Below are 14187 nucleotides of genomic sequence, written 5' to 3'. Positions count from 1 at the left end.
CAACACTCTGTGTGTATAAAAGTCGGTTAAATTATAGTATGATTTATCACTTCCAAATGTGTATATGTGAATGGGTACAGTATGTAATCATCCAGGAAAATTAAGGAAACAAAGGGACTTCGTAAACCCTGCAACTTCACGCCCCTTCCTTCCCGTTCGTTGGTCATACTTTTTGTCTCTCTCTCTCTCTTACGCTTTCTGCGATTTCAAATAAATAATAATAGTAATAATCTCACCAATTTATATTTACTTCCAGCAAGATTTTCGCATACCCTATTAGTGCAGTATTGTTGTTTTGTAAATGGTCATTATAAAATTGTCAAGGGTCATAAGAGGTAGTGCTTTATTCATTCACGGTTTATTTTTGCCAGTAGCTTTTGTCCCTTTACTCGCTCTTCACACCTCCCCAGGAGGAGGCTGCGCGCTCACTGATTGTGAACCACTTCTTTCGAACGAAAAAAATTAAATATTTCAGTTTAACGTCCCACAATTTATGCTCTTTAGGCTAAGAGAAACGATGATTAGGGCAAGTGAACGGTGACAAACTTCGTGGAATGTGGAAGTGGGAAGAAACGGGAGTATCCCGAGAAAGCTCACAGACACGATGTTGTTTACCACAATTTATTGGTCGGGGATCGAACCAGGGACCCCACGCACCATAGGGAAGCGCTCTACCACTGAGCAACCGTGCCCCCTTCTTTCGAGCTAGGCATAATGACAGTCTGTCAGAAAGCTGCTTTGTGGCTCGTATCAGAAACGTCAACAAAGTGGATCTTTCTGTTTCTACTGCGTATGCATCAGCGAATTTTGATGTAAGATCATGAATAATTCTCGTAATTTTTATAATACTTATAAACGAATATGTAATAAAACCTATATCAATAACATACATCGTTCACCAAAGTGATGAATACTGCAAACATGAAAATTTCAATAGACATATTCCATCAGGGCAAAATTTTCTTAAACTTCAGACAATATAAAATAAATTTCATTCTGTGCTACTCGAAATATGTTCGATGGAATTTTAAGCTGTTGCCCTAGCCGAATAGTCTAAAGCACCCGGCTGTAGATTGTAAGCCATCATTGAAGGTTATTTAGAGTCCCACCAGAGTACAATGTTTCTTGTATCTGTTCTTGGTGTTCCTGTCGGGTTTGATTAAATAAAATTTCGAATTGAGACTAAAAAGGTATCTATTTATCTATATAAAAGTAACCAAGACAGTTCTGTCGCTTTTTCGCCCACCACCTTCGAACATCGATATGTCACCTAAGACGTATCTGGAAGATCAAAGACAGTTCCCATCAGCATCGACGACCTTCTGCCAACGTTCTGGAAGGCCATGGATTCCATCGCGGTAGAACATGGTGAGCCGTGAAGCGAAGAAGGTATCAAGTGCATTTTGCACCTCTACTAGGGATTTGAACTGGCGTCCTCTAAGGTGATTGTCCAAGAAATGGAATAAGTGATAATCAGACAGTGCAATGTCCGGAGAGTATGTAGGATGCAATACTGTTTTCCATCCAAGGCGTACAATGGTAGTCTCGTGTCATCCTAGCCACGTGGGGCTTAGCGTTGTCCTGTAACAGGAGGACACCTGTGCTATTCACAAGTGCTGGTTCCAGAGTTTTGAGTTGTTTTTTTGAACACGGCTCAACTGCTGACAATACACAGTTGCATTGATGCTCTGACAAGCTGGTAGCAGTTCCCGATGCACGATGCCGCGAGCGGTCCACCAAACACACAGAAGAATCTTGTTCTGGTGCAGTGCTGATTTCAGCGGTTTTGGAACCGGTTCATAGGAAGTTACTAATAATGATGACGCCGTGAAGCTTCGTACAGAACACTTCTCATCATATGTCAACATGCTCTCCAAAAATGGCTCCTACCTCAGACGAGACAGCAAAGAAACACAAGTGTCTGCACGCGTTGACTTGTGGCCCGGAGTCAAATCATGTGGGACCCATCGACCCAACTTGTAGTGCTTTCCAAGTTGATGGAGGTGCTGCCGAATGTTTTTTCCACTCACACTGAATTGTAGTCCCAGTCCCAGTTCCTCACATATCCGGCCACTGTTTGCCTCAATTACTGCCTGAAGATCTTCATTTTGTACATATATTGGTCTTCTGGCACCTGGTGCGTCTTCGAGTGTTCCGTCACCGTCCTTATTTGTTAAAGCACCGCTGCGCTGTCCGTGTAGTCACGACATCATCACCAAAGGTCTGGCATATCTTCCCTACCGCTGCAGCGGCGTTTGACCCCAGTTTGAACTCGTACAGCATACACGCCCTTATGATGCTCTGTAGAGGTCCCATGTTCACTTTATCCTTACGCAAGTTCACGGCGTAACTGAACTGCCACAACCAGGTAGTATACTGGATATACCCGCACCAACAACTGACCTTCGCCTTATCTCCATTCGCATTCATCTCACGGTGTGAGAGCCAATGGAACACACCACAAAAAGCGACATAACTTTCTTGGTTACCTTTATATATATATCTATCGATTTGATTTCATGCTCAATGTGCTTATCTTCGATCCTGCTCAAGTTGGACTTCAAGTGTTTTTGCAGAACTTCTTTCCTCCGCATATTGACAATCTTCCCGGCGAATCTTCTGAAATAATTACTGCTTACAGGTTTTCGTTACAAATCAGAGGATGATAATGGAATAGTGAATTCAGTTATGCATTTTAGAATTACAATTCATATCATGTTCCGTTCTAATCGAATTTGAAGGAAAAAGAGTTGCCAGAGTTATTCAAAGAAATGTTCTCAGTCTCCGGATGAAAATCAGAACACATTTAAAAAAGAAAAAAAGACTTCCTTCTGGGTTTGATCATAAACATCTGATTGTCAGACCATTGACGCAACCCGCTCGACCATTTCGTATGCAGTCGGAAACCTTCTTTTAACTTCCGTGTAAAATATTCTTTTGCTCCACACTTGTCTTTGTTTAGTCCGATACGACTAGGAGTTTGTGGTGAATATTTGGAAGTTACAGCTCTTGTAATCTATAAAAGTACTTTTCGAAGTAATCACATTCGATTTTACGTCCTAGTAACTTATATAAAGCAGGTTGAACCGTGAAATAATTGGGGTTGGAGTGATTTAAATGTTTCCATTGTTAGGGGTCTGGATATGCCCGTAAATTCTCACACAAACCCGTTTAACGTGGGGATTTACTTTCTTAAAATATGGTATATCTAGTGTACAAGAGTATGGAGCGTACCAGAACTCAAGAACCGAATTGACACTACGTGAATTGAGGTATGAAATCTGTAACAACTAATAGGTGTCATTATTAGGACAAATCTGGTTCGATAAGAAACAAAAGTTTTGAAATTGGGACGCTTCAATGATTTTCTTTTGTTCTACGAAAGTAACACCTAATACATGTACATTTCCGAAGCTTTATATACAGACAACATTATGGCATTTATTTTAAATCTTCGCAGTGTCGTTGTGTTATTTATTAGTAAGTGATGGTAGAGGTAAATAAGCACACAATGAATTCCATCAGTCTTCTATTATTTGACCAACTAGGGTCATTTCTTTTTACACTGAATTACAGGAAGGAAAAAAATTCAGTCTTGTTTGCTAAAAATCAAAGACTGATTTCACAAAACATCGATATTTACACAATCATTCTCTTCTGTATTTCTTCCCGCATACACACAGATACATGTATATTACATATACAACAAAAAAAAAAAAAATACACACACGTACACAAATTACTACATAACGAGCCGAGCTATGAATATAACATTGCTATATTGATTATGACAAGTTTAGCAACAGTAACACAACAGTACGCTGTGCATATATCTCGAACATCATTAATTAGTTTGAATCACCAGCAATACGACAGAAAGCAATTCACATTTTCCACATACCCTCAAAGTCGTTCATTAAACATGATTCGAAGTTCCCTCTTGGCTTGATTGGGCATATCAAAATCAATCTGACCAAAAATACAAGACTTCCTTTCATTGATTGGTTAGTTTCAATAAATTTCATATCAGTCTTCCCACTATGCATTCTTTCCCGCGTTTGAAGCGAATGAAAATATAAAACTAGATTGCAGAAAAGAGAAAATATACTTTGGTTCAATGTTCAATATTCAACCTTTGTGTTGTCCTTTTAAATAATCAGAAAACACACGGTTCAGAAGTTCCTTTTTGTTAACTTTTCCCATGTGATTTTTCGGTAACTTATCTAAACATCTAAGAACGGTTGGGATTGAATATGATGGCATACGAGGTTTCGCCCATTCTCGCACTTTGGACAAAATTATTTCTTTACCTTCTTTGGGCACAACAACTGCAGCGACCTGGAAAACAAAGGAAAATCACATAAGTTATTAAGTACTTTTCTCAATATGCCTACTATCAAGAAAGACGCAATTAAAAGACATTATTCATTATGAACACGATCTTAGTTTTAAAAATGCTTTCTAATACAAAACACAAAATCACTAGGTATTCATTATCACGGTGGTTCTATTCAATCTTAGCCCAATTCAATGAAAACAAACAAATCTTATTGAAATTGTTAAATATGTGGAAACCTTTATTAACCTTAAAATGTTTAGCAACAGTACAAACTTATTCCTGACTAACTTTTGATGGTGTTTTGCCCATCAACCACCCAAAACTATAAACCATATTAACGCAATTAATCAAAGACTTTGTTATACAGACAAGCAATAGACAGTAGAGACACCTATTAGTGTAATGCACAAACTGAGATGTTTGCATTTTATTGGTAGGATTTATGTTTTCTAATTTTCGCTGAAAGATGTTAGATTTTTCTGCATCATGCGTATATTTACCAAACATCACAATACTAAAAGCTACCTAGCTGACTATAATCCTTCTTAGTTTATAGCGTTTGAAAGCTGAACTACTGTATGTAAAGTATTTGTAACTGTTCCAACATTCACTTCTGCTTAGAATGTCAATAGCGTAAGGCAATGGTGCTTGATGACAAAAGAGAAACAAGTGACTATATGTCTCAAGTGCCGATAACAATCACAATTTACTCTTTTAGTGAGTATTTTTACTTTACTGTAGCTTATTTTAACCGAAAGACAATACTCACACTTCCATATTATTCCATAGAATGTAGCAGCTATTAGCATTCCCAAATTAATAAGCCGAAGGTGGTTTGTAGAATTCAAATTTTAGTAATCTTCAAAATAACCTATACGTTTTATCACTTTCTTAGCTGATTTTTAATATTCAACCATGAGAAGAGTACATAATCAACTTTCTGCATATTTAAGATGATGTCTACATACACACACACTTATTTACTACGTTTCCATAGCAACAATTCTTTTTCTAGTTAACGATTACAAAAAAATCTCTCGATATCTCTGTGTGTCTTTCTTTTCTTTATATATATAATACTGCTAAAATAATTCGCCTCTGATCCCTTTTTATAAGCTGGCACAGATTGCAAATACTATATACAACGTTATCGTTGTACATATATATATATATATATATCTGAACACATATTTGTCATTTTATAGCGAAGTGTTCATTGCGTATTCTAACGTACTTTTATGTTTTATGTATAGTCAGTTTCAAGCGCAGAATACCACTACGGACAATTAACCAATGAACGATTCAATATCATCTTTCCTTTTATAGAAGTGTTCATAAACTATTTTACGATATTTAAGGGATTCAAAGTATATTTCGCATAATTAAATATATCGCCCAAGAGGTCTGACTAGCACTTTGTACCACCCAAATTACAGTCCTGAAATATTGTCTTCCGTATATAATGGTTTCGAAATGTGACTGAAGCGAAATTTTGAAGTTCAATCCGTAACCTCTGAAGGTCAAATTTGTGGATGGATCATATAATGTAGTGCCCATCCGAAGTCCAACAAAGGAGATGATAATATCACAAAATGTATTCTACATAGTTTTGATTAGCTATCTAAGTAAAGAAATACAAAGACTGGTCACCTTTAAATAAATGACTCCACCATAATAACTTCTCATATGGATTGCAATGAAAACACATATAATATGATATGCTACTAATGCGCACATTATGTTATTTTTACAACCACCTGCATAACAGAAGAATAAAGAGCTGTAATAAAGTTCTTCCAAATAGAGAGGACGCAAATCACATTAACAATGTTAGAAGAAGGATGAAAAAGTTCCAGGAGGCGCAGAAAGTCAGTGGCGAGTAAACATCAAAATAGAATACCAACAACCGTAGTGACGAATGAAAACCAAGAACGTGCGCTGATTACAATGAAACAGTGTCTGAGGTAACTGGTTGCAGACATAATGCTATGGAAACATTAGTTCATAAGTTAGGATATACAGAAATATGTGCAAAATAGATGCCGAGTACCTAATCCACGAGCAGCATCTACATATGATGGGTATGCAAAAATTTGTTGAAATGATTTGAGAGGGAGGGGGACGCGTTTATCAGGAATGTGGATAAAGCCTAAGTCTTCTATGCAACAGAAACCAAACGCGTATCAATGGTATGGCATCTGCATTCCAAAAAGATAAGAACCATATGATCCACACAGATGGTGACGATGTTCAGGGACAGAGAGGGTGTACTACATCCGGTGTAGTCTGTACGGATTTCTTGCACGATGCTGAAACAATGAACAATGTTCGATGCGCAGTTTTAAAAAGCTGAGGTAAGTTATTCGACGAAAACACATTCTACTGAACAGTGATGTTCTACACCAATAATATGTATATGTAGTAGTTGTTCCCTTAACCCTTCGGCTAATGTTCATTTACATGTTAGCGTTAACTCACAGACTGGGATGTTTACGCTTTATAAAGGCTACCAGCTCCCCAAGCCTTCGACTCGTCATATGCTATAAGTTCAAATCGTCCTTAATGGAAAGTTCTAATTTTTTATATTTATTTATTTATTTATTTATTTTTAAATTTGCTCAACTAACTTGCGGTTACACAAATATTAGCGCTCAAATCTAAACTGCTAATGGCGATATCCTTCATTGGTGTGTTAGTCGTAAAATTCGTTAAATACTGAATTGTTCTAAAGGTAAACAGTGACAACTGTCTGTAATTTATATACTAAGTTTATATTGGTTAGCTACTGAATTATATTGTACTTGACATGGAATAAATACTTGTGGATTTTATATAATTATAATCTTATTACATTTAGTATGGCGCTTATTTTAATAATAAACAGCAGAGCACATTCTTATTAAGCATCATCACTATTCACTTTCAAATCAAGGCAGACAGCGAACGTAGCACAGCGGCGAGTGTTAACCATTAGGAATTAGCGCTACTCACAGTGAGTGAGACGTTTCTGAGAAGTTTCTTTCCTAAATAGATTAAGATATTCCAGATACAGCATGTTAGTGATTTTATGCTGCAACATGTAACAACAGTAATAATAAAAACATAGTAATAATGATAACAATAGCATTAAACATGAATTAATATTTACAACTTAATTTTGCACAATGCTGACAGGAAAATTTGGGGATAAAGTATCAATGATAGGTGTAAGTCTACTAAACTCAATAGGATTATTGCAAACCTAGGTTTTGGAACATACACTGGTAAAACCAATTAGGGAAGAAATCCAGGAAATGCAAAGACGAGGGAGGGAAATAGAAATTCCCAATGTATTTACTTGTGGGCGTTGTTGCCGTGATTACTACAACGCGCCTGTGCTGGATGAACAGCACGAATGAACTCCAAGAGTGATTTATGCACCTAAGTGCAAAATACTCACAAGACGACATCACAGTAACATGACGAAACGAGACATTTGCACAACAAAACGAGTTCTTGCAGAAAATTCTTGATGTACGCACGTCTCTCGCTGGTACGGAAGTCTGTCAGGGATCTGAACCACATGATCTCCCACCAGAAGGATAATTTCAAGATCCATATTCCCTCCAGTTGAGATTGCGTCGATTGTCTAGCTGGAACGCTGACTCGTCAGTGTAAAGAACAATTTTCCACTCAACATGCCCCCACTTAAGATGTTCAATAGCCCAGTTTCTGTGACCTTACGCTGTTGGACGGTCAAAGAGCTACACACTATCGCCTTTTGCGCAGAAGGGCCTCCTTCCCGCAGCCATTGCACATGGTTGACATCCTGCGCCTTGTTGACATTATGGGCGACCTTATCCTGGCCTCTCAACGTATTTTGATCATCTGTTAAAAACATGTCCAGAGTCTGAAAATAACACTGCGAGACACGTCAGACCTTCAGCTACCACACATTACATGTACTTGGTCTTCATCCTGCCCCTGGCTCTTCATACCACAGATTCCGTTGAATCATGTTGTGCTTCGGTTGTCCCTATTCAACACTATACCACAACAGCCCATCTCCATTCACACACAAAGCAAACACAACTTACAAAGTAGCCTGATGATGTCATCTCATTTCATATTGTACCTCGTGACATCATAAATGCATTCGTTTATACTGACTACCCTGCACAGGTACACTGCAGTTACTAAGGCAACAACCACCACAACTAAATATATCGGAAATTTCGATGTCTCTCGGTCGTTTTTGAGTTTTCTAGCTTGGTCACTTAATTGTTTTCACCAGTTCATTCCATGTTGTGCGAATGACGGTCTGAAATAAATGTGGGAAGCAGAGAGGGACCGTTTATTTTTTCCACTTACTATTTAAGTAGAACCTTTTTTTTTGGGGGGGAGGAGGGGGACAACAAGTAGTCTATGATGCTAATATTGCACTTCACTATTGCACTTGCGTAGCTCTGCAGTGAACAATAGCTAGAAAAAGGACGGAATATAATAAAGTGGTGACGATTACACATCAATAAGAAATAAAATGAAATCTTTCAATTTAACGTCCCACGATTATGGCCTTTAGGTTAAGGGAGACATGATGAAAACAAGTAAATGAGTATGAAAGAACTGGTGTTATCAGAACGTGGGAGGAAACGGGAATACCCTGAGAAAAATCACGGACATGATGTTTTCTATTATGAACTTACTCTGCCAGGGATCGAACCAGGGACACCACACACCACAGGTGAGCTCTCTACCACTGAGCCATTATGGTCCCCTAAACACCAGTAGAATAATGAAGCACAAAATTATCTCGAAATGTGTTTCATAGTATCAGGTTATCTAAAAAGTATTGAGACTTTGGAGGTTAACATTGAAAACACATTTACAGTTATCTGCAAATGATACTACGAAACCACGTATCATAAATGTTCAATGACCTGCCATCTTTCCAGTAACACCATAACCCGATTGGTAAAGAATTGTGGTATCTGGCCAAGAAAAATTGCGATCCGTGGTTTTCACAGGCCTCTTTTCAAACTAATTTAATGCCATTCAGGGAGTTTTGTAGAGATTGAAACAAATCAGTGCTAGGTCTAAGCTATACGGCGGGTGCATTAAAACTTTCAGCCAAGTTCTCGCAATTTTTGACGGGTCGGAAACGATGTATGAAGTCTGGCATTGCCAGCATGAAATATGACATCCTTTCTGTTGACCAGTTCCAGCCGTATCTTTTGAAATGCTAGGTGCTTTCGCGCCAACTGTCGACAGTACAGGTCCGAATTTATCGTTCTCCCCGGTGAAAGTAGCTAATGATGAATGATGCCCTACCTCTCTCATTAAACACACAGCATAACATTCCTGGGCGTTAGTGTAGGCTTTGCCATAGGCTGTAGAGCTTCTTCTCGGTTGCATGAGCGTGATCATTTTTGTTCATTGTTGTAGTTATTCACGTTTCATCGCTCTTAATGAAATGCTTCAGAATTAAGTTCGTTATGTTTCAGAACGGATTCGCAGATAAAATTTCGATCGGGTCAATATTATTGGATGAGTTCATTAGGCGCTCAAATGTAAAGGTTCTTTTTGCAATCAGCTTTCTCCAAGTGGTTTAAAACTGTTTGGTGATTGATATTTAGGTCATTGGTGATGTCCTGACTGCTAATCTGCCGGTCTTGCTTGACTTTTGATTGCCCACTGCGAGGAATATCTTAGACAGTGAAATATCAAGAACAGAAGGACTGAACCATTTTTGACTGTTGCTTTTGATAACGTACCTTGCCTATAAACATCATACACATTTTCACGAGTCTCTGAAGCATTTGCGCCTTTATTGAAATAAAATTGTAAAATGTAGAGCAAATTTGCGGAGACTACATCTCATCTTCAGAAGTGCAATATCTTACTTAGTCTGGTTATATGAATTTCTACACTTTTTGCACATCTACTAGGTTCAACTCTCAGTTGTCGAATGACGTTAGCCTGACCCGCTGCGATTCATATACCCTCAGATCTAAGACACTAACGCCATTTCGTGCTCAAGAGGCTCACTACTTTATACTATCCGATTTAAAGAATAGCATAGCAAAGTGGAGAAGATCAAACACAGAGGAGACAGAAAACGATTTCAAAAGAAAAATCAAATCACAAATATCAGACACAACCTATACGGGAGAAACGAACACACAATCTTACCAGAATCTTTACTAACATATAAAACAGTACATCATAATGTAATGCATCACACCTACTAACAAAATGGAAGAAGAACTAAAGTACAACTCATAAGAAAATACAATGCCCAACATGCCAAACCCCAAAACGCATACAAAGAAGAATAGCACATAGATAAGCAAATGCAAACACAAAAGAGAAAGGCTAATTTAAAATCAAGGAAATAATATAAACAGTAATTTCAAAAAGAGACAATTCACAAAGAATAGCACAAAAGCATTATCTCAGCACATGGGATAAGGAAAAATAATGGTGTTGGTCAAGTTTAGGCTCACAACATTTTGCAATAGTTACACGTAAAATTTAATACTCTGCACGAAATGACATGTGCATAAGAAACAATTTCTACAGGCGGCAGAATTAATAATAAGCAATACAGCTGTATTTTATATTTACAAGTGTAGCGCTACTAGTATAAAATCATTACAAGTGCTATCCGACAGTTAAAATAAGTAACGACAAGTGCATATGAAAAAGGACTATATTAGATATTATTTTCTGACGACGTAGTATTTCTGCATAATACAGAAAAGCTGTATATAGCGTTACTAGTGTGAAACCATTATAAGTGGTATAGGAAATCATTTCATTGTGAAAATGAACGTATTTTCACTACCCTCGCATACGCGCATACCAACCAGGTTCGCACTGCTCCAATTCAGACAGAATTCGTGCTTTTTCGTGGCCTACTACCACAGATTGGTAGGTGTTTTTTGTACTAGCTTTTGTCCGGACGCTGTATTTAGATGTACATCGTGAGAGAATTGTAAAATTCCAACAATTATTTTTAGTGGTCCCCTTGAATTTCGTGTATGCTAAGTGGGGTATTGTCAAGTCAAACGTTTTGGCGGACAATAAGAAAAAGAGTATTAGTAAAAGAATTATATTTTTCAATTATTTCAAATGGCGTGCCTAAGCCTGAGGTGTACGAAAATAATTACGAAATCACAGGCAGAAATAACATTGGACACATTCAAAATACAGCAGAGTACGCCTAATTTGGGCTAGATGAGATCGGACTTCGTTTGGATCACCAAAAGTCCGAATTAAACTGAATTTTCCTTAAAATGCATGTAATACAAGGTTTAGATTTGTACCTCATCTGAAGTTTAATATTTTGGTTCTTTTAATGTGCTTCTCTTCCCTAAACTGTCTTTGCTAACCATTTTGGAACAAAGATCTTCATTTTTTTCCCAGTCAGAAACAGTATGTTTTCCCACATCTATTTTAGCTGGGATTCCCATGCAGCAATATGAAACAAATCTTGAAGTTTTTGCTCCAGTCACAGTCACTTTCTTCCGTTTACTTGCCATTTTCACACTAAAACACTTACATTGAGCAGTACGTAAAAACAACGGAACACAGCCGTAACGGATACACGATTAATTCGATACGAATATTAACTGACAAGTGACAATACGAAAACAAAAGAAAACGAAAGAGATCTTCTACAAACAGTAAAGTAAGTGCGTCACTTCCTGGAAAACAGTATGTGTACGCAGACTTTTTTTGTTCGCGCTTTTTCTTCTTCACCTGCACTGAGGTCGTCAATTACGTAGTACTAATTCTGCTATTTTGATCATATTTTTTTAAAATTCCATCCGGATGTCCGGATTAGCGGGACTTTACTTTATTCAGGCATGAAACTGAAAAATATCAATTTAAAAATTATATTTGGAAAAATCCATATACCATCAAGATAACTACAGAGCTTGAAGTGTCTACAATGCTTTAAGCTGATTATACAGCAGTAGTAGTTGTTCATGTTATTTTAAATTCTTCCTAATGCACTCGGGTACATGTATATGTATTTCCTTTCAGGGTCCGGTTTCGACCAAAAGCCAGTAAAACTTAGACAAGTGTACCGAAGTACCCAAACTGAAAATACTGCAAGTGAGCAATGTATCATCGCAATAAAGCATCAAGATAACGAAAATAATTCATATTACATTCTACAAAACTTAATAAAAATCTCACTTGTAGGAAGAATGTCATACAAGTAAGCACTTGCAATCCATTTTAACAAATCTTGTAACGGATAAAACAAAATTCTTAATTCCCAACTTTAGTTTTTAATTTTATCCAAGTTATTATCTCTGCACATTACGAAAGATCGATGTAAATGACTAAGAGTTCGAAACGTAGAAGAGTGGAGAAGAATGAGAATAAATTATTGGAAGTATTAAAAAACTAGAGAGAAGAGCAATATACTAGATAAAGACAATAATAATTTACATTGGATAGTGGTTAAAAAGAAACTGCTTGGTCAAAGATTTCATACAATAGTACAGAAATAAAAGATTAGCGACAAGACGCCAATTTATGGAACATATTAAGGTAATTTTTTAACTCAAAACGAAAAGATTAGAGGAGAAAAATACTGCATGAAAGAATCTAAAGCAATAGTTACGTGTCTTGTCTTGTCTTCACCGTTATCGGTGTTACTTGCAAAAAGCATCAGCTATTATAAGCCAGTATGCTACTAATGTTTATTATGTAATTGTCTGTCAAATCCATGTCTTCTTTGGCATATTTGAATGGTCATAATTTGAAGCTATATTGTTTATATTGATAGTAGAAGCTTTTATTTTATTTTCCAAATTGCCCTTGTCCAACTTGGTTTCTTATTCCAGATATACTGTTTACATTTTTCTTGATCATAATACAGCTTCATAGAAGTTATTTTATTTTATATAATTATATATATTGTCTTTTTCTTTTTTCTTTCTTTCTTTTTTTTTCTTTTTTTTTTTTGATATATTGAGATAAATAACTGATCCTTTATCGAAATTTTTCTTCTTGAATTATGATGTTAGTTTTAATTAATTATTATTGATCCATGAATTCCTATGATTGTAAAATTGATAATATAAGGATTTTTTTCCTTTTATTTTGGTTTGATTTAATTTATTTATTTTTTTATAAGTTGATACCAGTTTCTATCAAGAATTGTATAATCAGTTTTATTGAATTCCAATTGTGTGATGCCAATATAAATTTATATGAAATAGTATTTTCATGAGTTTTGACCAGTAGTTCATATAAGTTTTTCCTTAAATTTTGATACAATTTACATTCAAATAATAGATAATTAACGGTTCCAATGCCTTTGTCACACCAACAGCGGTAGGTTTCCTTTTTTTTTAATTTTGAATAATTTGTATGGAGTTAATGCAGAATGACTCCATGATCTTTTGTGGAGGGAATCGTGAGTTTTAAACACCCGTCTACGTTTTATTTGGAAGTACCTTATTGCTATCTTTCGCAATCTCCAAAACACCAGAAAAAGCAATTTGTTGCAATAATATCTCATTTTGATTTTCATGGAACGTGAGTCGCAAAACAATATGAATTTTTATTATCACGCGAATTCGCAATATCATGAAAACCACAGCAAATATACAAGATTAAATGTTGTGCGAGTGTTGCAACTGTGTTCAGAATGTCTGGATTGATACGGGCATTTGTTGTTCTAAGATTTTCTACACTAGATGTTAACTACAGTGAAACCTCTGAATAACTGACATCAATGGGACATGAATTTTTGTCCGTTACAGAGAGGTTACAGAAATTTAAGTTCTCACAACAGTAATTGTGTGCTGTAATATACAGTAAATACATTGTGTATGAACGTAAGT

At 36.5% G+C, this 14187-nt stretch overlaps 1 protein-coding gene across 2 annotated transcripts in view; it reads right to left on the bottom strand.

Moving 5' to 3' along the window:
- Positions 1 to 3516: 3516 nt before the first annotated feature.
- Positions 3517 to 14187, bottom strand: part of Acsf3 (Acyl-CoA synthetase family member 3) — a 58570-nt gene continuing 47899 nt past the window's right edge. For both annotated transcript variants that reach the window (XM_081745182.1, XM_081745177.1), the window contains one exon: positions 3517 to 4338. In XM_081745182.1, the coding sequence (XP_081601308.1) occupies positions 4129 to 4338 (210 nt within the window). In that variant the 3' untranslated portion in view covers positions 3517 to 4128. The remainder of the gene's footprint in view (positions 4339 to 14187) is intronic.

This window comes from Thermobia domestica, chromosome 2 (genome assembly GCF_964235325.1).
Source record: "Thermobia domestica chromosome 2, izTheDome1.hap1.1, whole genome shotgun sequence".
Lineage (NCBI taxonomy): Eukaryota > Metazoa > Arthropoda > Insecta > Zygentoma > Lepismatidae > Thermobia > Thermobia domestica.
Note: the sequence above shows the minus strand (reverse complement) of the source record. Positions and strands in the feature narration are given on the sequence as shown.